Here is a 26,138-nt window from a genome sequence, read left to right as displayed (position 1 = left end):
TGGTGGCCAACTTGCCTGAAGGATACCAAGGACTATGTTCTCTCTTGCGAGGTATGTGCTCGTTACAAGACTCCTCATGTGGCACCTACGGGTCTTCTACAACCATTACCTGTTCCGTCCCGCCCTTGGGGGTCTATATCAATGAACTTTATTGTGGAGCTGCCTACATCGGGGGGGCATCAATACAATCATGGTGGTAGTTGATCGCCTGACTAAAGTTGCTCATTTTGTTCCGTGCACCGGCCTCCCCTCAGCTAAAGATACAGTGAACTTGGTTATACAGAATGTCTTTCGTTTGCATGGGGTTCCAGATGAGATCATCTCTGACCATGGAGTGCAGTTCACTTCAAGATTCTGGAAGGGGTTTTGCTCTGCACTCAATATTAAAGTCTGTCTCTCTTCCGCTTACCATCCCCAGACAAATGGTCAGACTGAGCGTACCAACCAGACGTTGGAACAATATCTAAGATGCTATGTCAGCCATCTCCAGGATGATTGGTTGGAGTTGCTGCCGTTAGCCGAATTTTCAGATAACAATTCTCAGAGCGCCTCCACTAAATTTACACCTTTCTTTGCCAATCTGGGTTAAGGCCCCGTCTCACATAGCGAGATCGCTAGCGAGATCGCTGCTGAGTCACAAGTTTTGTGACGCAACAGCGACCTCCATAGCGATCTCGCTATGTGTGACACGTACCAGCGATCAGGCCCCTGCTGCGATATCGCTGGTCGTGTCGGAATGGCCTGGACCTTTTTTTGGTCGTTGAGGCCCCGCTGACATCGCTGAATCGGTGTGTGTGACACCGATCCAGCGATGTCTTCACTGGTAACCAGGGTAAACATCGGGTTACTAAGCGCAGGGCCGCGCTTAGTAACCCGATGTTTACCCTGGTTACCAGCGTAAATGTAAAAAAAAACAAACAGTACATACTCGCCTTCTGATGTCCGTCAGGTCCCTCGCCGTCTGCTTCCTGCTCTCACTGACTGCCGGCCGTACAGTGAGAAGTGAGAGCACAGCAGTGACGTCACCGCTGCGCTCTGCTCTCACTGTACGACGGCTCAGTCAGAGCAGGAAGCAGACGGCAAGGGACCTGACGGACACCGAAAGGCGAGTATGTACTGTTTGTTTTTTTTGGTAACCAGGGTAAACATCGGGTTACTAAGCGCGGCCCTGCGCTTAGTAACCCGATGTTTACCCTGGTTACCCGGGTGCTGCAGGGGGACTTCGGCATCGTTGAAGACAGTTTCAACGATGCCGAAGTCGTTCCCCTGATCGTTGGTCGCTGGAGAGAGCTGTCTGTGTGACAGCTCCCCAGCGACCACACAACGACTTACCAACGATCACGGCCAGGTCGTATCGCTGGTCGTGATCGTTGGTAAATCGCTTAGTGAGACGGGGCCTTTATCATCCGTGTATCTTACCTAGGTCTCCAATTATTTATCCGGTTCCGGCAGTGGAGGAAAGGCTGACTGTGATGAGGCAAAATCTGGAGGTTCTGAAGGAATCCCTGACCACAGCTCAAGAACGTTATAATAGATCGGCTGATAGATTCCGTAAACCTGCACCCATGTTCAAGGTAGGAGATTTCGTGTGGTTAGCAACTAAGAATCTGAAGTTAAACGTTCCTTCACAAAAACTTGGACAGAAATTCATTGACCGTTTCAAGATCAACGGTATTGTGAGCTCTGTGGCCTGCCGGCTGAAGCTGCCTAGGACTATGAAGGTACACCCAGTTTTTCATGTATCTTTACTAAAGCCTGTATCTCCTAATACCTTCCAGGGACGTGTTGTGCCACCTCCGCAGCCTGTGGTGATTGATGGGCAAGAACAATTTGTGGTGGAGGAAATTGTTGATTCCAGAATTCACAGGAATCGGTTCCAATATCTGATAAGATGGCAGGGATAACTGTTATGATCTGGTGGCCTAGGAGCAGCATGGACAAGCTCTGGAGTAGGTGGCCTCTATACTGACCGCAGACCCTGAACTTAACACCGCAACTATAAGTAGCCGTGGGATGTTCCTGTCACTCCCTCGACACCTCGTCACAGCCGGAGGACTAATTACCCCTAAAGAAAGAAACAGGAAAACTATCTTGCCTCAGAGAAAATCCCCAAAGGAAAGACAGCCCCCCACAAATATTGACTGTGAGAGGAGAGGGAAATTACAAACGCAGACTGAAAACAGAATTTAGCAAAGGAGGCCACGCTGTTATGACCCCAATGGCGAGGGTCTCAGAGGAACGTGGAAGTCTGCAGAATACAAAAATCCAGCTCATAGGGCAGTGGTAACTGGGTTGACCATATATCTACTCCTAACGCCAACACTAGAAGTAGCCGGGGATCATTCCTACGTTGATTCTAGATGACACGCGCCAGCCGGAGAATCTAGCTACCCCTAGTAGAGGAAAACAAAGACCTTTCTTGCCTCCAGAGAAGGGGACCCCAAAGCTGGATAGAAGCCCCCCACAAATAATGACGGTGAGGTAAGAGGAAATGACAAACACAGAAATGAACCAGGTTTAGCACAGAGAGGCCCGCTTACTGATAGCAGAATAAAGAAAGGTAACTTATATGGTCAACAAAAACCCTATCAAAATCCACACTGGAAATTCAAGAACCCCCGAACCGTCTAACGGTCCGGGGGGAGAACACCAGCCCCCTAGAGCTTCCAGCAAAGGTCAGGATATAGATTTGGAACAAGCTGGACAAAAATACAAAACCAAAACAAATAGCAAAAAGCAAAAGGCAGACTTAGCTGATATAACTGGAACCAGGATCAGTAGACAAGAGCACAGCAGACTAGCTCTGATAACTACGTTGCCAGGCATTGAACTGAAGGTCCAGGGAGCTTAAATAGCAACACCCCTAACTAACGACCCAGGTGCGGATAAAAGGAATGACAGAAAAACCAGAGTCAAAAAACTAGTAACCACTAGAGGGAGCAAAAAGCAAATTCACAACAGTACCCCCCCCTTAGTGAGGGGTCACCGAACCCTCACCACGACCACCAGGGCGATCAGGATGAGCGGCATGAAAGGCACGAACTAAATCGGCCGCATGAACATCAGAGGCGACCACCCAGGAATTATCCTCCTGACCATAGCCCTTCCACTTGACCAGGTACTGAAGCCTCCGCCTGGAGAGGCGAGAATCCAAGATCTTCTCCACCACGTACTCCAACTCGCCCTCAACCAACACCGGAGCAGGAGGCTCAGCAGAAGGAACTACAGGCACAATGTACCGCCGCAACAAGGACCTATGAAATACATTGTGAATAGCAAACGACACAGGAAGATCCAGACGAAAAGATACAGGATTAAGGATTTCCAATATCTTGTAAGGCCCAATAAAACGAGGTTTAAATTTGGGAGAGGAGACCTTCATAGGAACAAAGTGGGAAGAAAGCCACACCAAATCCCCAACGCGTAGTCGGGGACCCACACCGCGGCGGCGGTTGGCAAAGCGCTGAGCCTTCTCCTGTGACAACTTCAAGTTGTCCACCACATGATTCCAGATCTGCTGCAACCTATCCACCACAGAATCCACCCCAGGACAGTCAGAAGGCTCCACATGACCCGAAGAAAAGCGAGGATGGAAACCAGAGTTGCAGAAAAAAGGCGAAACCAAGGTGGCGGAACTAGCCCGATTATTAAGGGCAAACTCAGCCAACGGCAAGAATGTCACCCAATCGTCCTGATCAGCAGAGACAAAACACCTCAAATAAGCCTCCAAAGTCTGATTGGTTCGCTCCGTCTGTCCATTAGTCTGAGGATGGAAAGCAGACGAAAACGACAAATCAATGCCCATCCTACTACAAAAGGATCGCCAGAACCTGGAAACGAACTGGGATCCTCTGTCTGACACAATATTCTCAGGGATGCCGTGCAAACGAACCACGTTCTGGAAAAACACAGGAACCAGATCGGAAGAGGAAGGCAGCTTAGGCAAAGGAACCAAATGGACCATCTTGGAGAAGCGATCACATATCACCCAGATAACGGACATGCCCTGAGATAGCGGAAGATCAGAAATGAAATCCATGGAGATATGAGTCCAAGGTCTCTTCGGGACAGGCAAGGGCAAGAGCAAACCGCTGGCACGAGAACAGCAAGGCTTAGCTCGAGCACAAGTCCCACAGGACTGCACAAATGACCGCACATCCCTTGACAAGGAAGGCCACCAAAAGGACCTGGCCACCAGATCTCTGGTGCCAAAAATTCCCGGGTGACCTGCCAACACCGAGGAATGAACCTCGGAAATGACTCTGCTGGTCCACTTATCCGGGACAAACAGTCTGTCAGGTGGACAAGACTCAGGCCTATCAGCCTGAAATCTCTGCAACACACGTCGCAGATCCGGAGAAATAGCTGACAAGATAACTCCATCTTTAAGAATACCAACAGGATCAGCGACTCCAGGAGCATCAGGCACAAAGCTCCTAGAAAGAGCATCGGCCTTCACATTCTTTGAACCTGGTAAATACGAGACAACAAAATCAAAGCGGGAGAAAAACAATGACCAGTGGGCCTGTCTCGGATTAAGGCGTTTAGCAGACTCGAGATACATCAGATTTTTGTGATCAGTCAAGACCACCACACGATGCTTAGCACCCTCGAGCCAATGACGCCACTCCTCAAATGCCCATTTCATGGCCAACAACTCCCGATTGCCCACATCATAATTTCGCTCGGCAGGCGAAAACTTCCTAGAGAAAAAGGCACAAGGTTTCATAACAGAGCAACCAGGGCCTCTCTGCGACAAAACGGCCCCTGCCCCAATCTCCGAAGCATCCACCTCAACCTGAAAGGGAAGTGAGACGTCAGGCTGGCACAAAACAGGCGCCGAAGTAAACCGGCGTTTCAACTCCTGGAAAGCCTCCACGGCAGCAGGAGCCCAGTTAGCTACATCGGAGCCCTTCTTGGTCATATCCGTCAAAGGTTTCACAATGCTAGAAAAATTAGCGATAAAACGACGGTAGAAGTTAGCGAAGCCCAAGAACTTCTGAAGACTCTTAACTGACGAGGGCTGAGTCCAATCAAGAATAGCTCGGACCTTGACTGGGTCCATCTCCACAGCAGAAGGGGAAAAAATGAACCCCAAAAAGGGAACCTTCTGTACACCAAAGAGACACTTTGAGCCCTTGACAAACAAAGAATTTTCACGCAAAATTTTAAAGACCAACCTGACCTGCTCCACATGCGAATCCCAATTATCAGAAAAAACCAAAATATCATCCAGATAAACAATCAAAAATTTATCCAGATACTTCCGGAAAATGTCATGCATAAAGGACTGAAAAACTGAAGGCGCATTGGAGAGCCCAAAAGGCATCACCAAGTACTCAAAATGACCTTCGGGCGTATTGAATGCGGTTTTCCATTCATCACCTTGCTTAATGCGCACAAGGTTGTACGCACCACGAAGGTCTATCTTGGTGAACCACTTGGCACCCTTAATCCGGGCAAACAAGTCAGACAACAGCGGTAAAGGATACTGAAATTTGACAGTGATCTTATTTAAAAGCCGATAATCAATACAAGGTCTCAAAGATCCGTCCTTTTTTGCCACAAAAAAGAATCCCGCACCAAGAGGGGAAGAAGACGGACGAATATGTCCTTTTTCCAGAGACTCCTTGATATATGAACGCATAGCGGTATGTTCAGGTACCGACAGATTAAACAGTCTTCCCTTAGGAAATTTACTGCCTGGGATCAAATCTATAGCACAGTCACAGTCCCTATGAGGAGGCAGTGCACTGGACTCAGACTCACTGAAGACATCCTGATAATCAGACAAATACTCCGGAACTTCCGAAGGCGTAGAAGAAGCAATAGACACAGGCAGGGAATCCTCATGAATACCACGACAGCCCCAACTTGAGACTGACATAGCCTTCCAGTCCAGGACTGGATTATGGGTCTGTAACCATGGCAGCCCTAAAACGACCAAATCATGCATTTTATGTAAAACCAGGAAACGTATCACCTCGCGGTGTTCAGGAGTCATGCACATGGTAACCTGAGTCCAATACTGCGGTTTATTTGCTGCCAATGGTGTAGCATCAATACCCCTAAGAGGAATAGGATTTTCTAATGGTTCAAGAGTAAATCCACAGCGCTTAGCAAATGAGAGATCCATGAGACTCAGGGCAGCACCTGAATCTACAAACGCCATGACAGGATAAGATGACAGTGAGCAAATCAAAGTTACAGACAGAATAAATTTAGGTTGCAAATTACCAACGGTGACAGGACTAACAACCTTAGCTATACGTTTAGAGCATGCTGAGATAACATGTGTAGAATCACCACAGTAGTAGCACAAGCCATTCCGGCGTCTATGAATTTTCCGCTCATTTCTAGTCAGGATTCTATCACATTGCATTAAATCAGGTGTCTGTTCAGACAACACCATGAGGGAATTTGCGGTTTTTCTATCACATTGCACCGAATTAGGTGTCTGTTCAGACAACACCATGAGAGAATTTGCGGTTTTGCGCTCCCGCAACCGCCGGTCAATTTGAATAGCCAGTGCCATAGTATCATTCAGACCTGTGGGAATGGGAAAACCCACCATAACATTCTTAATGGCTTCAGAAAGGCCATTTCTAAAATTAGCGGCCAGTGCACACTCGTTCCAATGTGTCAGCACGGACCATTTCCGAAATTTTTGGCAATACACTTCAGCCTCGTCCTGCCCCTGAGACATAGACAGCAAGGCCTTTTCTGCCTGAATCTCAAGATTGGGTTCCTCATAAAGTAAACCGAGCGCCAGAAAAAACGCATCAAGATCAGCCAATGCCGGATCTCCTGGCGCCAGCGAAAAAGCCCAATCCTGAGGGTCGCCCCGTAAGAACGAAATAACAATTTTTACTTGCTGAGCAGAATCTCCTGATGAACAGGGTCTCAGGGACAAAAACAATTTACAATTATTCACGAAATTCCTAAACTTAAACCTGTCTCCGGAAAACAGTTCAGGAATCGGTATTTTAGGTTCTGACCTAGGATTTCTGATAACATAGTCTTGTATGCCCTGCACACGAGTAGCCAGCTGGTCCACACTTGTAATCAAGGTCTGGACATTCATGTCTGCAGCAAGCATAGCCACTCTGAGGTAAAGGGGAAGGAGAAAAAAAAAAAAAACTCAGAATCTTCTTTCTTATAATCCCTCTTCTGCAATGCATTAAACATTTAATACTGGCCTGGCAAACTGTTATGACCCCAATGGCGAGGGTCTCAGAGGAACGTGGAAGTCTGCAGAATACAAAAATCCAGCTCATAGGGCAGTGGTAACTGGGTTGACCATATATCTACTCCTAACGCCAACACTAGAAGTAGCCGGGGATCATTCCTACGTTGATTCTAGATGACACGCGCCAGCCGGAGAATCTAGCTACCCCTAGTAGAGGAAAACAAAGACTTTTCTTGCCTCCAGAGAAGGGGACCCCAAAGCTGGATAGAAGCCCCCCACAAATAATGACGGTGAGGTAAGAGGAAATGACAAACACAGAAATGAACCAGGTTTAGCACAGAGAGGCCCGCTTACTGATAGCAGAATAAAGAAAGGTAACTTATATGGTCAACAAAAACCCTATCAAAATCCACACTGGAAATTCAAGAACCCCCGAACCGTCTAACGGTCCGGGGGGAGAACACCAGCCCCCTAGAGCTTCCAGCAAAGGTCAGGATATAGATTTGGAACAAGCTGGACAAAAATACAAAACCAAAACAAATAGCAAAAAGCAAAAGGCAGACTTAGCTGATATAACTGGAACCAGGATCAGTAGACAAGAGCACAGCAGACTAGCTCTGATAACTACGTTGCCAGGCATTGAACTGAAGGTCCAGGGAGCTTAAATAGCAACACCCCTAACTAACGACCCAGGTGCGGATAAAAGGAATGACAGAAAAACCAGAGTCAAAAAACTAGTAACCACTAGAGGGAGCAAAAAGCAAATTCACAACACCACGCTACCTAGAAAGAAAAGACAGGACAGAGTACTGTGCGGTCAGTATTAAAATACTACAAAAATCCACCACAGAGAATACAAAAATCTCCACACCTAACGAAAGGCAAGAGGGTAACTCTGCGACTCCAGAGCTTCCAGCTTGGCTGAATAAATCCTTACACAGACAAAGCTGGACAAGAAAAAACATGCAATGCACTGAACTATAAAGTCCACTGCATGTGGACTGCAAAAACAAAGCCAGGACTTATCTTTGATGATTTGGACAATCCAGGAGGAGAAACCAAGCAGAGATGTGAATCCTCCAGAAAAACAATGGACAACTGGCACTCACTAAAGGGTGAAGCCAGACTAAATAGTCCCGTCCAAAGTGGAAGCACCTGATGACTGCTGTGAAGGACAAACAGCAGCACTACCACTTATAACCACCGGAGGGAGCCCAAGAGCAGAACCCACAACAGAATTCACAACAGTACCCCCCCCCTTGAGGAGGGGTCACCGAACCCTCACCAGAGCCCCCAGGCCGATCCGGACGAGCCAAATGGAAGGCACGAACCAAATCGTCAGCATGAACATCGGAGGCAACAACCCAAGAATTATCCTCCTGGCCATAACCCTTCCACTTGACAAGATACTGAAGCCTCCGTCTTGAAAAACGAGAATCCAAGATCTTCTCCACAACATACTCCAACTCCCCATCAATCAACACCTGGGCAGGAGGATCAACAGAGGGAACCACGGGCACCACATATTTCCGCAACAAAGATCTATGAAAAACATTATGGATGGAAAAAGAGGCTGGAAGGGCCAAACGAAAAGACACTGGATTGATAATCTCAGAAATCCTATAAGGACCAATAAACCGAGGCTTGAACTTCGGGGAAGAAACCTTCATAGGAACATGACGAGAAGACAACCAGACCAAATCCCCAACCCGAAGCCGGGAACCCACACGCCGACAACGGTTGGCAAAACGCTGAGCCTCCTCCTGAGACAACACCAAATTGTCCACAACATGAGCCCAAATCTGCTGCAACCTGTCAACCACAGAGTCCACCCCAGGACAATCAGAAGACTCAGCCTGCCCTGAAGAAAAACGAGGATGGAACCCAGAATTACAAAAGAATGGTGAAACCAAGGTAGCCGAACTAGCCCGATTATTAAGGGCAAACTCGGCCAATGGCAAGAAAGCCACCCAATCATCCTGATCGACAGACACAAAGCATCTCAAATAAGTTTCCAAAGTCTGGTTAGTTTGCTCGGTTTGGCCATTTGTCTGAGGATGAAATGCGGAAGAAAAAGACAAATCAATGCCCAGCCTAGCACAAAAGGCTCGCCAAAACCTAGAAACAAACTGGGAACCTCTATCGGACACAATATTCTCCGGAATGCCATGCAAACGAACCGCATGCTGAAAAAACAACGGAACCAACTCAGAAGAGGAAGGCAATTTGGGCAAAGGTACCAAATGAACCATCTTAGAAAACCGGTCACAGACCACCCAGATAACAGACATCCTCTGGGAAACAGGAAGATCCAAAATAAAATCCATAGAAATATGCGTCCAAGGCCTCTCAGGGACCGGCAAAGGCAAAAGCAACCCACTGGCGCGGGAGCAGCAAGGTTTGGCCCGCGCACAAGTCCCACAGAACTGCACAAAAGAACGCACATCCCGTGACAAAGAAGACCACCAAAAGGACCTACTAACCAAATCTCTGGTACCAAAAGTCCCAGGATGGCCAGCCAACACAGAACAGTGAACCTCAGAAATCACTTTACTAGTCCATCTGTCAGGAACAAACAGTTTCCCCGCTGGACAGCGATCAGGTTTATCAGCCTGAAACTCCTGAAGAACCCGTCGCAAATCAGGGGAGATGGCAGAAAGAATCACCCCCTCCTTCAGAATACCAACCGGCTCAAGAATCCCAGGGGAATCAGGCAAAAAACTCCTAGAGAGGGCATCAGCCTTAACATTCTTAGAACCCGGAAGATACGAGACAACAAAATCAAAACGGGAGAAAAACAGGGACCATCGGGCCTGTCTAGGATTCAGCCGTTTGGCAGACTCGAGGTAAATCAGATTCTTATGATCGGTCAAGACCACAATACGGTGCTTGGCCCCCTCAAGCCAATGTCGCTACTCCTCAAATGCCCACTTCATAGCCAACAACTCACGATTGCCGACATCATAATTGCGTTCCACAGGCGAAAACTTTCGAGAAAAGAAGGCACACGGTTTCATCAAGGAACCATCAGAATTCCTCTGAGACAAAACGGCCCCTGCCCCAATCTCAGAAGCGTCAACCTCAACCTGAAAAGGAAGAGAAACATCCGGCTGACGCAACACAGGGGCAGAAGTAAATCGGCGCTTAAGCTCCTGAAAGGCAGAAACAGCCTCAGAGGACCAATTAGCTACATCAGCGCCCTTCCTCGTCAAATCGGTCAGGGGTTTAACCACACTGGAGAAGTTGGCAATGAAACGGCGATAAAAATTAGCAAAGCCCAAAAATTTCGGAAGGCTCTTCACGGATGTGGGCTGGATCCAATCATTAATGGCCTGAACCTTAACCGGATCCATTTCTATAGATGATGGAGAAAAAATGAAGCCCAAAAAAGAAACCTTCTGTACTCCAAAGAGGCACTTAGACCCCTTCACAAACAAGGCATTATCACGAAGGACCTGAAATACCATCCTGACTTGTTTCACATGAGACTCCCAATCATCTGAAAAAATCAAAATATCATCCAAATATACAATCATGAATTTATCAAGATAATTCCGAAAAATATCATGCATGAAGGACTGAAACACAGATGGGGCATTAGAGAGTCCGAATGGCATCACAAGATATTCAAAATGGCCCTCGGGCGTATTAAACGCAGTTTTTCATTCGTCACCCTGCTTAATACGAACAAGATTATATGCCCCTCGAAGGTCAATCTTAGTAAACCAACTAGCCCCCTTAATCCTGGCAAACAAATCAGAAAGCAAAGGCAAAGGGTATTGGAATTTGACCGTGATCTTATTCAAGAGGCGATAATCAATACAGGGTCTCAAGGAGCCATCCTTCTTGGCAACAAAAAAAAACCTGCTCCCAATGGAGAAGAAGATGGCCGAATATGCCCCTTCTCCAAAGACTCCTTTACATAGCTCCGCATGGCGGCATGTTCAGGCACAGACAGGTTGAAAAGTTGGCCCTTAGGAAACTTAGAGCCTGGAATCAAGTCAATAGCACAATCACAGTCCCTATGCGGTGGAAGGGAACTGGACTTGGGCTCATCGAAAACATCCTTGAAATCTGACAGAAACTCAGGAATTTCAGAAGAGGGGGAGGAGGAAATTGACATCAGAGGAACGTCATCATGAACCCCCTGACAACCCCAATTAGTCACAGACATAGATTTCCAATCCAACACCGGATTATGTACCTGTAACCATGGAAACCCCAGCACAATAGCATCATGCAAATTATGCAACACCAGGAAACGACAATCTTCCTGGTGAACTGGCACCATGCACATGGTTAACTGTGTCCAAACCTGAGGTTTATTTTTAGCCAATGGTGTAGCATCAATACCCCTCAAAGGAATAGGACTCCGCAAAGGCTGTAAGGGAATACCACAAGGTCTGGCAAATTCTAAGTCCATCAAATTTAAAGCGGCGCCTGAATCCACAAATGCCATGACAGAGAATGACGATAATGAGCAGATCAGGGTCACAGATAACAGAAATTTAGGTTGTACAGTACTGATGGTAACGGAATTAGCGATTCTCTTGGCACGCTTAGGGCAATCAGAAATAACATGAGCAGAATCGCCGCAGTAAAAGCACAACCTATTCTGACGTCTGAATCCTTGGCGTTCAGCTCTAGACACAATCCTATCACACTGCATAGGCTCAGGACTCCGCTCGGAAGACAATGCCATAGTGTGCACAACTCTGCGCTCACGCAAGCGCCGATCAATTTGAATGGCCAGAGACATAGAATCACTCAGACCTGCAGGCGTGGGGAAGCCCACCATAACATCTTTAACAGATTCAGAAAGACCCTTTCTGAAAATTGCCGCCAAAGCATCCTCATTCCATTTAGTAAGCACAGACCATTTTCTAAATTTCTGGCAATATGATTCTGCCGCTTCTTGACCCTGACACAGGGCCAACAAGGTTTTCTCAGCATGATCCACAGAATTAGGTTCATCATACAATAACCCTAGCGCCTGAAAAAAGGTGTCTACATTAAGCAAGGCCGGATTCCCAGATTCCAGGGAAAATGCCCAATCCTGCGGGTCGCCACGCAACAGAGAAATGACAATTTTTACCTGCTGGATGGGATCACCAGAGGAACGGGGCTTCAGAGCAAAAAAACAGTTTACAGTTATTTTTAAAGCTCAAAAATTTGGACCTGTCCCCAAAAAACAGATCGGGGGTAGGAATTCTAGGCTCTAAAACAGGAGTCTGCACGATATAATCAGAAATACCCTGTACTCTAGCAGCAAGTTGATCCACCCGAGAAGCAAGTCCCTGAACATCCATGTCAGCGCCTAACTCTTGAGCCACCCAGAGGTGAAGAGGGAAAAAAAAAAACAACAGAGTACAGAAAAAAAAATGGCTCAGCACTTTCTTTCCCTTCTTTTGAAATGCGGTTAACTCATTGTTGGCCAGTTGTACTGTTATGATCTGGTGGCCTAGGAGCAGCATGGACGAGATCTGGAGTAGGTGGCCTCTATACTGACCGCAGACCCTGAACTTAACACCGCAACTATAAGTAGCCGTGGGATGTTCCTGTCACTCCCTCGACACCTCGTCACAGCCAGAGGACTAATTACCCCTAAAGAAAGAAACAGGAAAACTATCTTGCCTCAGAGAAAATCCCCAAAGGAAAGACAGCCCCCCACAAATATTGACTGTGAGAGGAGAGGGAAATTACAAATGCAGACTGAAAACAGAATTTAGCAAAGGAGGCCACGCTATCTAGAAAGAAAAGACAGGACAGAGTACTGTGTGGTCAGTATTAAAATACTACAAAAATCCACCACAGAGAATACAAAAATCTCCACATCTAACTAAAGGCATGGAGGGCAACTCTGCGACTCCAGAGCTTCCAGCTTGGCTGAATAAATCCTTACACAGACAAAGCTGGACAAGAAAAAACATGCAATGCACTGAACTATAAAGTCCACCGCATGTAGACTGCAAAAACAAAGCCAAGACTTATCTTTGATGATTTGGACAATCCAGGAGGAGAAAGCAAGCAGAGATGTGAATCCTCCAGAAAAACAATGGACAACTGGCACTCACTAAAGGGTGAAGCCAGACTAAATAGTCCCGTCCAAAGTGGAAGCACCTGATGACTGCTGTGAAGGACAAACAGCAGCACTACCACTTATAACCACCGGAGGGAGCCCAAGAGCAGAACCCACAACAGAATTCACAACAGATATCCCCCTGAGGAAGACTCTTGGGAACCTGTGGAAAACATCAATGCCCAAAAGAAGATTTCTTGTTTTCCTCAGAGATTCCCTGAGAAACCAGGTCCAGGATCGTCCTGAGGCTGCTTCTAAGGAGGGAGTAATGTCAGGACTCTGAACATTTTTTATTACCTTTTTGTGCATTACTGCCCTTTTCCAAGATGGCGTCTTTGGTCTCATGTGCACTGTGTCTTCCTGCTATAAAACTCCACCCCAGCCTTCAGTCTGTGCTAGAGTATTCTGCCTTGCATCCAGCTCCTGACCTCTGGTGACTCCCTGGCTATATACCTGCTCCTGTGAACCTGTGGGGTTATCCTGCTACTCTGCTCTGAGTTCCTGCTGCATACACCAGTTTCCAGTAATCCTCCTTCATCTGCTGCTCGTGTTTACTTCCATCTGCATTTGCTGGACATGTAAGCTGTTGCTGCTCTGCAAGAACCTGAGACTATTACCCAGACCTCCCTGGTTGAGCTAAGATATTATTTGAACTGCCTTATAAGCATATCTATCTCTGTTTTGAAATAAGCAAGGACTTATTCGTGTCAAGTATCCTCAAAAATAAGTTTCCTATAGACTGCTGAGCTGCATTTGATATTTGCACCAAGTGTTGTGGACTTGAGTTTCTCTCTGCACCTGTTTGACTCACCATGTGATAATATAGACTTTACCACTTATAAAACTGTGTCCTGTAGTTGTCTTGTTCCACGCAAAGAGTCTCCTGAGTTATCCCCTATAATTATTACACATTGGCTCTGCTTCGCTAGGTGCAGAGCACGCTGGACACACTGCTGCACCCTCCCTGATGGTGGGAAACTGCCTGCTTCTTCACGCGCTTTCTTCTCACTGCCCAGCTTAGCCACGCCCCCTCTCCCCAGGTCACAGGGCCTGTCCGATCCCCTGTACTTTCCCCCAGGCAACAATGGATGCAGCCTCAGTAGTTCCATACACGGTAGGATGCAGGTACCCACCGCTCAGTCTTCCTCCTTACAGATACTTGCTGTCTGTTGCCTTAGCCTCCACAATCAGGATCTACTATCCTCCATAAAGACTCTGCATACCTTGATTCATCCACATCCGATGACGGCCTTGTATTTCCAAACATGATCCTGTAGGGTTTGGCTGTAATCCAAACCACCTTCTATTACGACCAAATATTAAAATTTTTGACTCATTAGTCTAGAGCATCTGCTGCAATTTTTTTGTATCAGTTCCTATATTTTTATGCATAGTTGAGTCGTTTTGCCTTGTTTCCATGTCAAAGGTATGGTGTTTTGGCTGCAATTCTTCCTTGAAAATCACTTCTGGCAAGACTTCTACAGTAGATGGGAGTAGCCGATGAGCCTGCTGGACATCTTCCGATTTAGGGAGGCCGTATTCAGCCCCCTGGGCAACAGAGGGAGACCGGCATGACAGGGTTAATGCGAGAATTATAGTGAGCTGAAGGGTTATTAGTGTTGTCATGGTTGTTAGGGGATTGGAGGTGGGCAGTTACTAAGGGGTGGGGACATGCAAGATGGAGAGAGGGGAGGAGTAGGGTTCATAAGGGACAGCCATGCGGCGTTGGGTAGCCATTTTAGGTTCCCAACAGATAGTAAGGGTCTCCCACCCTCCCTTTATTTATGTCATGGAAAGGATGTATGGGTCATCATATTGTCAAACGTTTTTGTTTACTTGTTTAATTTGTTAATTAATCAGTAATTTTTAAACATTGTCATGACATCGGGCATGGGGGGAGGTCCTCGAAGTTAGTGGATTTGGTTAATGGCAGATGGGTGAGGACAGGACCTTTGGAGGTTCTGGACTCCCCTAGATGGAATTAAGTGGTGACGGTTGTAAAATCCCAGTGAAGGGATTGGAGGGCCCAAGGATATTGGCCTCTTAGTTTATTGTATTACCAACAAGTCCAACCATAAACATAGTATGGTACTTCCAAAATACATGTAGAAAAACCACTAGATGGCAGCAGAATCACTGTCATCCAAACAGAAGCTTACCAAAGGAAAAATAGATTTAAAATGAATTTATTGAAAATGACATGATAAAAATAAGTATATATATAAAAACACAAAACTACAGCATATCCTCAGGGTAGTACCTCATGGGAAGAACATAGGAAGCACAATATACATAATGTCCATCTGGACACATTAGCAGTATATATATGTAGAGCACCCGCCCATCTATGCTCAAAAATGGGCCTACAAATATCTAGGTGCAAATCGCATCCACTTATAAATAGTAACAAAAGGTCCCAAGTGCACAGGCAGACTGAAATAATAATAATACCTATCCGCTCCCCATATGCCTATAATGACCACCAGTGATGCATGGCATGACGAGAAGAAAGGTATATTAAAGTGCTCACCTAGATCAAGTAAATAGCGTGCGTCCTCCCACGTCTCCTTCCCAGCGCCCCGACGCGCGTTTCGCCCTAGCTTCTTCCGGGGGCGTTCAATTGGTGCTTTCGATCTGGTGCATAGCGGCTGGAGGTAAGATGCAACCTGGGCAGAGGCGGGCAATAAACCAGACCTGGTTTTTGTTAAGTTTGGGGCTTCGAAAACAATCCCTCTGGGAAGTTGCTTATTATGTTTATTTGTTTTCTTAATAAAAGGCTGCTGTGGCCAATTCCAATATTCAGGTGTGGTGTGATTATTTTCAGAAGATATATGGGAAGGTTAACGGACGTTATGGAAGAGAGCTCACTTGACTCGCTTATACCCGTTGTCATGAAGAAAAGTAAGCACGATGTGTTTTTCATCCGCTGCACTAATGTTCCCTGGCTTACCACTGCGCTTATGGTCTTCAATGTGTGTCCATTTCTTGGTGCTTCTTCAAAAGAATTTGAACAACACATTCGGAAACTTCAGCCTGCTTTGAAATCTTTGGCTGGGAAAGACCTTGCTGATGAAGTATAACTGCCATGTGTTTTGTTGCTGTGCTCAGTATTGTCATAATGTATGATGATGACATGAAACTTTCTTCTACTTCAGCTTTGTAGCAGAGTTTGTCTGTGCCTCGACCATTTTTAAGCCACATACAAAAATCTGTTTTGGTTTCAGTTAATGACTGTGTTTTAATCTACGTGTGAAAATGTTCATCATTATCAATTGTGTTGTATAATTGGTTACTCATGTACCTGACTATAGTCCTTCAAAGTTTTTGACTTTATGCAAGTGTGTTTAGAAGAATTGATGCTGTTTTGAAGGCAAAAGCTGGTCACTGTGCTTGATTGACCAATGGCCAGCAAACTCATTTGACCTTAACCCCATAATCAGGGCCGGACTGGGACTAAAATTCAGCCCTGGCATTTGAAGTTACACAGGCCCACTTGTCACATGGTGACTGTATAATATCTTTGTACACTTGTAGGCAGGGCCGGTTTTAGGCAAAGTGGGGCCCTAGGCAAAGTTTAAAATGGGTCCCCAAATGCTAACATATTGCACATCACACAGAAGCCTTTCTGTTGTATTTACGTGCGCTGAGTTCAGGCCGCTAAACGAGTTTGATCGACAATACTGAAGTTGTTCAACGCTTGTTTCCCGGCCTCTTTCCACCAGCTGAGGAATAATGATGAGACAGAACGATCACTAATAGATCACCATACAGTATCATGTTTTCAGCAGCACATCTACAGTTTACTGGCAATGTGCTGCTGACAACAAGGCTTTTTGTTCCAGCAAAAACAATCCGAATATGCAGCATTTTACTTGTTTAGTAAAATACACCCCATAGTCCTCCATATATTATAATGTGCTCCATAGTCCTCCATATAGTATAATACACTCCCTATAGTCCTCCATATATTAAAATACACTGCTCAGTCCTCCACATAGTATAATACACTCCTCATAGTCCTCCATATAGCATAATACAATCCTCATAGTCCTCCATATAGCATAATACAATCCTCATAGTGCTCCATATAGTATAATGCACCGCCACAGTCATCCATGTAGTACAATTCACTTCCCATAGTATAATGCACCCCATAGTTCTTCATATAGTATAACGTATTCCCCATAGTCCTCGATACAGTATAATGCAGCCCACATATAGTATAATGCAGCCACCCCAGAGTATAATGCAGCCACCCCAGAGTATAATGCAGCCACCCCACAGAGTATAATGCAGCCACCCCAGAGTATGTAACCCCCATAGAATATAATACAGCCCACCTCCCCATAATATATAATGTAGCCCCCCATAGAATATAATGCAGCCCCCCATAGTATATAACGCAGCCTCCCCCATAGAATATAATATACCCCCACAATAGTATATAACACAGCCACATAGTACATAATATGGCCTCCCCCATAGAATATAATATACTCCCCATAGTATATAGCAAAGCCCGCATATTATATAGCACAAACCGCATAGTATACAGCACAGCCTGCATACTATAGCACAGCTCGTGTAGTAGATAACACAGCCCACACAGCAGTATTCAGCACAGACCACACAGTAGTATACAGCACAGACCACACAGTAGTATACAGCACAGCCCATGTAGAAGTATACAGCACAGTCCACACAGTAGTATACAGCACAGCCCACAGAGTAATATATACAGCACAGCCCACAAAGTAATACATACAGCACAGCCCACAGAGAACTATATACAGCACAGCCCACAGAGAACTATATACAGCACAGCTCACAGAGAACTATATAAAGCACAGCCCAGAGTACTATATACAGCACAGCCCAGAGTACTATATAAAGCACAGCCCAGAGAGTACTATATACAGCACAGCCCAGAGAGTACTATATACAGCACAGCCCAGAGAGTACTATATACAGCACAGCCCACAGAGTACTATATACAGCACAGCCCACAGAGTACTATATACAGCACAGCCCACAGAGTACTATACACAGCACAGCCCACAGAGTACTATATACAGCACAGCCCACAGAGTACTATATACAGCACAGCCCACAGAGTACTATATACAGCACAGCCCACAGAGAACTATATACAGCACACAGTAGTATACAGCACAGAGCACAGCCCACAGAGAACTATATACAGCCCACAGTAGTATACAGCACAGAGCACAGCCCACAGAGAACTATATACAGCCCACAGCAGTATACAGCACAGAGCACAGCCCACAGAGAACTATATACAGCCCACAGCAGTATACAGCACAGAGCACAGCCCACAGAGAACTATATACAGCCCACAGCAGTATACAGCACAGAGCACAGCCCACAGAGAACTATATACAGCCCACAGCAGTATACAGCACAGAGCACAGCCCACAGAGAACTATATACAGCCCACAGCAGTATACAGCACAGAGCACAGCCCACAGAGAACTATATACAGCCCACAGCAGTATACAGCACAGAGCACAGCCCACAGAGAACTATATACAGCCCACAGCAGTATACAGCACAGAGCACAGCCCACAGAGAACTATATACAGCCCACAGCAGTATACAGCACAGAGCACAGCCCACAGAGAACTATATACAGCCCACAGCAGTATACAGCACAGAGCACAGCCCACAGAGAACTATATATAGCACAGAGCACACAGTAGTATACAGCACAGAGCACAGCCCACAGAGAGCTATATACAGCACAGAGCACAGCCCACAGAGAACTATATACAGCCCACAGTAGTATACAGCACAGAGCACAGCCCACAGAGAACTATATACATCCCACAGCAGTATACAGCACAGAGCACAGCCCACAGAGAACTATATACAGCCCACAGCAGTATACAGCACAGAGCACAGCCCACAGAGAACTATATACAGCCCACAGTAGTATACAGCACAGAGCACAGCCCACAGAGAACTATATATAGCACAGAGCACACAGTAGTATACAGCACAGAGCACAGCCCACAGAGAGCTATATACAGCCCACAGCAGTATACAGCACAGAGCACAGCCCACAGAGAACTATATACAGCCCACAGTAGTATACAGCACAGAGCACAGCCCACAGAGAACTATATGCAGCCCACAGCAGTATACAGCGCAGAGCACAGCCCACAGAGAACTATATACAGCCCACAGCAGTATACAGCACAGAGCACAGCCCACAGAGAACTATATATAGCACAGAGCACACAGTAGTATACAGCACAGAGCACAGCCCACAGAGAGCTATATACAGCCCACAGCAGTATACAGCACAGAGCACAGCCCACAGAGAACTATATACAGCCCACAGCAGTATACAGCACAGAGCACAGCCCACAGAGAACTATATACAGCCCACAGTAGTATACAGCACAGAGCACAGCCCACAGAGAACTATATACAGCCCACAGCAGTATACAGCACAGAGCACAGCCCACAGAGAACTATATACAGCCCACAGCAGTATACAGCACAGAGCACAGCCCACAGAGAACTATATACAGCCCACAGCAGTATACAGCACAGAGCACAGCCCACAGAGAACTATATACAGCCCACAGCAGTATACAGCACAGAGCACAGCCCACAGAGAACTATATACAGCCCACATCTCTTCTCTTCCTCCCCTCACCTCCTCCGAGAATGGCCCCACAGTCCAGAAAAAAAAAAAACTCTCCTCACCTCTCCTCGTGCCCCGCGTTGCTTCCTGGTTCCTGCTCCTGTCTCAGCAGCTGCAGTCTGCCCGGGACACAGCAGGTGCGCGATGATATGACATCATCGCGCACCCGCAGTGTCAGAGGCAGAGCGGGGAATGATGGGAGAGGAGCGTCTGTAGACGCTCTCTCCTCCATCATTGCATTCAACTGTACCGGCGTCTATACGCCGGTATAGTTGAATGCGACGGCGGGGGCGGCGGATTGAGCGGCCCACCACTGGCACCGGCCCTTCTGGCATTTGCCAGAAGTGCCCTATGGCCAGTCCGGCCCTGCCCATAATGAATCTATGGGGTATTGTCAAGAGGAAGATGAGGGACACCAACTCAACAATGCAGATGAGCTGAAGGCTGCTATCAAAGCAACCTGGGCTTCTATAACACCTCAGCAGTGCCACAGGCTGATCCCCTCCATGCCATGCCGCATTTGATGCAGTAATTGATGCAAAAGGAGCCCCGACAAAGTGTTGAGTGCATTTGCTGAACATACATTTCAGTAGGCCAACATTTTGATTTTAAATTCATTTGTCAAGCTGGTGTTATAAAGTATTCTAATTTACTGAGATTATGACTTTTGGATTTTCATTGGCTGTAAGCCATAATCATCAACATTAACAGAAACAAACACTTGAAATAGATCACTCGGCTTGTAATGACTAATATATTAGTTTAACTTTTTGTGTTGAACAACTGAAATAAATTAACTTTTTGATGATATTCAATTTTGTGAGAAGCATCTGTATGTTCGAGTCCCCATGGCTGCATGTCTAAAAAGCAGGCAATCCCTGCATGTGTTGTGGTTGTCGAACAGCTGCAAGACATGCAGCCGCGGGGACTCGAACATATTATTTGAGCACACCGAAGACACTAGGTTAGCACAGGAGCATGCTCTGATATCACCTTATCCAAGGACGTTCGCTCATCACCCTGTACAGAAAACCCATTTCTCTTTTTCTACATGGACTGCATGGTTAGTTAGGAAGGGGTAGTAACTAGTGATGAGCGAATATACTCGCTACTCGAGATTTCTCGAGCATGCTCAGGTGTCCTCCGAGTATTTTTTAGTGCTCGAAGATTTAGTTTTCATTGCCGCAGCTGAATGATTTACATCTGTTAGCCAGCATAAGTACATGTGGGGATTCCCTAGCAACCAGGCAACCCCCACATGTACTTATGCTGGCTAACACTTGTAAATCATTCAGCTGCGGCAATAAAAACTAAATCTCCGAGCACTAAAAAATACTCGGAGGACACCCGAGCATGCTCGCGAAATCTTGAGTAACGAGTATATTCGCTCATCACTAGTAGTAACAAATATAAATCTTTTCCCTTCTATGTTGGCTAGCAAAAAACAGGTATAATTATGCAGGAGGAGCATATTAATATTTCCTGCTGGATCCCCCCTCTTTTATATACATCACTGTCTCTACTTGGAATTTATATGTCAGATGTCAATCAGTAGCCAGTTGAACGTAGTTTCCTGTGCCAGTCGGTGCTAAATCTCAGGCTGACAATCAATATGACTCTGTCGCCTGTTACAGCTTAATAAGCACAGATCCCTGGAGTCATTTAATACCACTTATATTAGGGGGGTTGGGGGGTTGTTACTAGACAAAACAAAGAAGGTAAAAAAAAGATTTGTTAGAACAATGCGATATGTATAGATGGATGGGATTAGTTCTGCCTATACCCACAGCGCTTCTACTTCCCGTATAGAAAAAAAAAAGAACAAGCCTATGCTTTTCTTAAAGGGAATAATTCTTTGTGTGTCAGATGTGAAAAAGGTTTTATCTTCCAGACAAATCCTTTCGATCGTGCCGCTGCTGTTCTGTGGAGATTTTAGTATTCACATTATAAGACTGAGGATCTTGGGTGAGTTTTTCTGTCCTAAATCCCAAAACATCTGTTGAGGGGTTTTGCAGTGAATGTAGGTACAGCCCGGCTAACAGATATTTACTGTGAATTACAAAAAAGATGACATACTTAAATAGACATATAACATATATATATATATATATATATATATATATATATATATATATATATATAGATACATATATATATGTACAGTATATATATGTACACATTATGTGAGTGCAACCATATATATGTGCACAGCTAGTAAGAAGTATTATAGCTACTGCATGCCAACCATTTTCCCACACCATTTTTGAATGACACCATTCATTAATGTGCTGAAAAATTGGAAAAATAATTCTATGTGGGGTAAAAAGGTGACCCTCCCCTTCTGCCTTGTATATTTGGGTTTTTAAGGGTGTGTACACTATAAATTACTTGGAAACATGACTTTTCATATCAGTATGATTACAAAGATACCAATAAATACATTTATTATTTTTTTGTGACACTTGTCATTTTTTTTCCATCAATGGCACGGCATGAGAGCTTGTTTTTATTGTAATGCAAGCTGTTTTTATTGATACTATTTTGGGTGGCATACATTATTTTGTCACTTTTTTCATAGAAGTCTAGCTTTTCTTTTTTGTTTGCTTCATGACATTTACTAAACCGGTTTAATAATTTTACGCTATCATAGATTGGACTTTTATGGAAATTGTCATACTAAATTTATTTATTTTGAATTGGAAATAATTGGGGTCATGTAAAGAGGACCTTTTACCAGGAACAGAGAGAAAGTCTACACAATAATAAAAAATAATAATAACAATGCTACTAATAAAACTGTGCACCTCCTCCGATTGCTTCTCAACTGATTCTGGAACAGTTTCTCTTTTTCACCTGTGCCCCGCAGCTTCAAAGTTATGTCCCACGCTTTTCAACTAGTTGGGCGAATACCATAGAACTTTTCTTTGGGCCATGTTTCCATGGTCGCTGTCTGAGTAGAAAAAGCAAACGCCCACTGAGAAGTTTTGTAGTATAAACCCAGTTAATTGAAAGGAAAATTTGCATTTTTTTTAACCAGGGGTCATAATTTTGGAATGGATGTGCACAGAAGAAAAAGAAAATCTGTTCCAGAATCAATGGGATAGCAGAAATTTAATTGAAATAACAAAAATCCTGTGAATAATCTAATACCTCTTTAAACTTTTTATACTTTTTTATTTTTTAAACAAAACACTGTTTTATTAACTTTTGGTTTATTTTTCGGTTCCCAAGGGTCCTTGAACCTCCAATTATTTCAGCTCCTGTACTAGTAATATTGTAGTATTGCAGTATATATTAAAATTACTGATCATCTATGAAGCCCAGTCATAGGAGCCCCAAGATGGTTGGCTCCTTCAGTAGGACCCCAGCTGTCATGACAATCCTCTGGCTCCCAGTGAGCACATCATTGGGGGGCTGATGGAAGCGGAAACGATTGTGCCACCCAATTGTGCTATTTAGCTGATGATGTCTGAGACTCACAGCGGCATTAAATGGTTAAGCAGCAACTAGAGCTAGCTCCGGTCGCTGCTCTTAGTGGCAGGTGCTGGGCATATAACACAGCTGGCATCCATACAGTATGGCGCTTACTCAGTTCCTTAGTCCACAATAGGCAACCGCATTCGGTGTTTAATATATGTACACCTAAGGGGAATAAAACCCTTCCAATATGTTTTTGGAGTTTTTTTTCCTTTAATCCTGACGTTAGTTTGAGAAGACATTGTTAGAGTTTATGGTTGGTTATACGACGTATGCTATAGTGCTATTATGGTGTCCTACTAGGCATAAAAACTGCCCCCTGCCCCTTATTTTTAATGACTGGATAGATATAGCAGAATGAAAACTGTATAGGGGCTAATGGCGTAACCCTGATCCTTTCTCTCCAGTCTCAACCATAATATATTCCTTAAAAATCCCGATTACATTTCATCTCAACCTGAAGTGCCGTACTTATAGGCTACAAATTTCCATGAAATGGAGAAAAAAAAATTAAAGAACCAAATCTGTCAAGACTAAATTGGACACTTTTTTTTTTTTTTGCTTCTCCTTCTAACACATCAGTGAAAAATATAGGAATGGTGTCTACAGAAAATGTGTCTTTGATGCGGATGAAACAAAAAATGTGCCCATTAAATTGCCCAATTTGTGCCTAGATAGATTGTGATAGAGATGAGGGGGAGACACTTCTATACGTGCCCGATATCAGACAGGAGACTAATTATCTGTCGGCTGTACTATCTGCAGGACTAATTATTAATTGGGGTTTCTGAGTAATATTGTCAGGGTTATGGTAGTTTTATCACAGTTTGCAGAGATCGGAAGATCGTGTAATTTGTTTTCAGTGCAACCTTTACTATCCGGAATTAACCCCTTAAGAAATGACTATCCTTTGGGATTACATAGGAAATAAGCACAATCCTTAAAAATGCCAGGTTTTATTTTTCATCTTCGTCAAAATACAAAAAGAAAAAAAAACGTTTACTGCAATCGAATTGACATCGACTAAAGATACAAAAGAAGGAGCATTCCTCATCATGCTTGGTATTCAATAAATATAGTGCAAGACACTTTGAAGAAACTGCAGCCTTGGAAACATGCTTGAAAACGTGTCTACAACATGAGTAGGAGCGAGCAACGGGATACCAGTATTTCGAAGGTAGGGAAAGATATTTTGGGCTGCACATCATGCAAAATATTAACCCACCCCTTCCCCAGATTAAAAACAGATATAGGGGTATACAAGCTGTCCACAACCCATCAGGTATAAAAATACAAGACAGTTCATTACTTAAGAAGGACTGCTGCAGTGCAGCGTAAGATCATTGCTGGGACAGACAGGTAGCCATTAAAAAAAGGGATAGCAGCTTTGTAATTTCTTCACATTCAGTCACGGTGGGGTTTTCATTTGGCACACTCCATGCAGACCCCCAAAACTCCATGCAATAATGTCCATCTTAGCTTCCATTGGGTCTACGGCATAGATCCCAATGGTGTTGTAGAAGGGTTTTAGGATTGACTGTCTCGTTCAGTAGAGTCCCAGAATCACTGCGCCCACATCTTTTGATGGTCTCCTGTCCTTCACTAAGAAGTTTATCATACTTTCAGATTTGATGAGCAAGTTGCAGCCAAGAAAGAATATGCCAAATATGACAGTAAGGGATAGGACACAAAGGACCGCTATCTGGACCACCCTGGTGATGAACAGGCTTCTCTCATCTGGAGTTAGGACAAGAGAGCCCCCATCACTTGTAATCACAGCCCTGGTCCCATTGCAACATCCAATCAAAGATCCAAGTCCCTGGGATGAGTTGTCATAAGCCCCTTGTTCCAGGACTGTCTGGTTAAAGAAAGTCCCATTCATTTTAGATGGTGCGGACAGTCTAGAAGCTCAGAAAAGTGGATACAACTTCAGCAATCTTTTTAGGAAAATGTCCAAGAAAGCATCTTAGGTGGAAACGATTTTAGTGAGGCTGGAGAAGACACACCTCAGGTACGGAACACATCCATAGCAGTGAAGAAGTGCTTGAGCATCTGATCCACTCCAACTCTTCGATCCTGACTATCTTTGCTGTGAGGTGAGATGGTGTTCACTGATCTTATATATTGCTGGGAGAAACCATTAGCCTGGCAGCCACAGGGGGGGTTGTGATGGACTGAAGTTGACACTTTAGTCTTAAAGCAAGCTCTTTCTGCTTCACAGTCCAGCAGGCTGGATGTGTCCTGTCTCCCTGAGCAGCAGTGGAGACAATCCGCATGATTTCTTTAACTCCTGGTCTGCTGGAAAAATATGTATGTTCCTGAATCTATGCTTTAAAGATGTCTAGAGTAGAATTTATCGTAATTGTTAACATTTATGCATTATTACATGTTTTATAAATGGAAGATGCATAGGAAACTAGCTTTATTGTTACAATTCTAAATTCTCTATGTAGCCTAAGTTTATGTCCCAGTCCAGACTTTAGATCAAGGGCGGACATACAATTGGCGCAACCTGTGGAGCCTCATAGGGGTTCCAGAGGTAAGAGGGCCCACTACCACGTCCAAAGCAGGTGGAATTGTGCATTATGATTACATATTGGACCGCAAAGATCCCATATATTATTCTTGCACAGGGCCCCTCATCTGTCTGTGTCCACACCTTTGCATGATACTGAAAGCTATGGAATTTAAGAAAAAATAACTATAATATTAATGACCAT

At 44.9% G+C, this 26,138-nt stretch overlaps 1 protein-coding gene across 1 annotated transcript; it reads right to left on the bottom strand.

The window, feature by feature from the left end:
• Window positions 1-24,358: 24,358 nt before the first annotated feature.
• On the bottom strand, window positions 24,359-25,506 carry RPRML (reprimo like). The gene has a single exon (XM_077257733.1). It carries the CDS (start codon window positions 25,298-25,300, stop codon window positions 24,965-24,967), a length of 336 nt encoding a protein of 111 aa, XP_077113848.1. The 5' UTR covers window positions 25,301-25,506; the 3' UTR covers window positions 24,359-24,964.
• Between the last annotated feature and the right edge of the window lie 632 nt (window positions 25,507-26,138).

The sequence above is a fragment of the Ranitomeya variabilis genome, chromosome 4 (genome assembly GCF_051348905.1).
Source record: "Ranitomeya variabilis isolate aRanVar5 chromosome 4, aRanVar5.hap1, whole genome shotgun sequence".
Lineage (NCBI taxonomy): Eukaryota > Metazoa > Chordata > Amphibia > Anura > Dendrobatidae > Ranitomeya > Ranitomeya variabilis.
This window is presented reverse-complemented; position numbering and strand designations above follow the sequence as displayed.

Bases quoted from the DNA above. Each gene is read 5' to 3' on its own strand.
- RPRML (XM_077257733.1), bottom strand. From the start codon at position 25,300: ATGAATGGGACTTTCTTTAACCAGACAGTCCTGGAACAAGGGGCTTAT.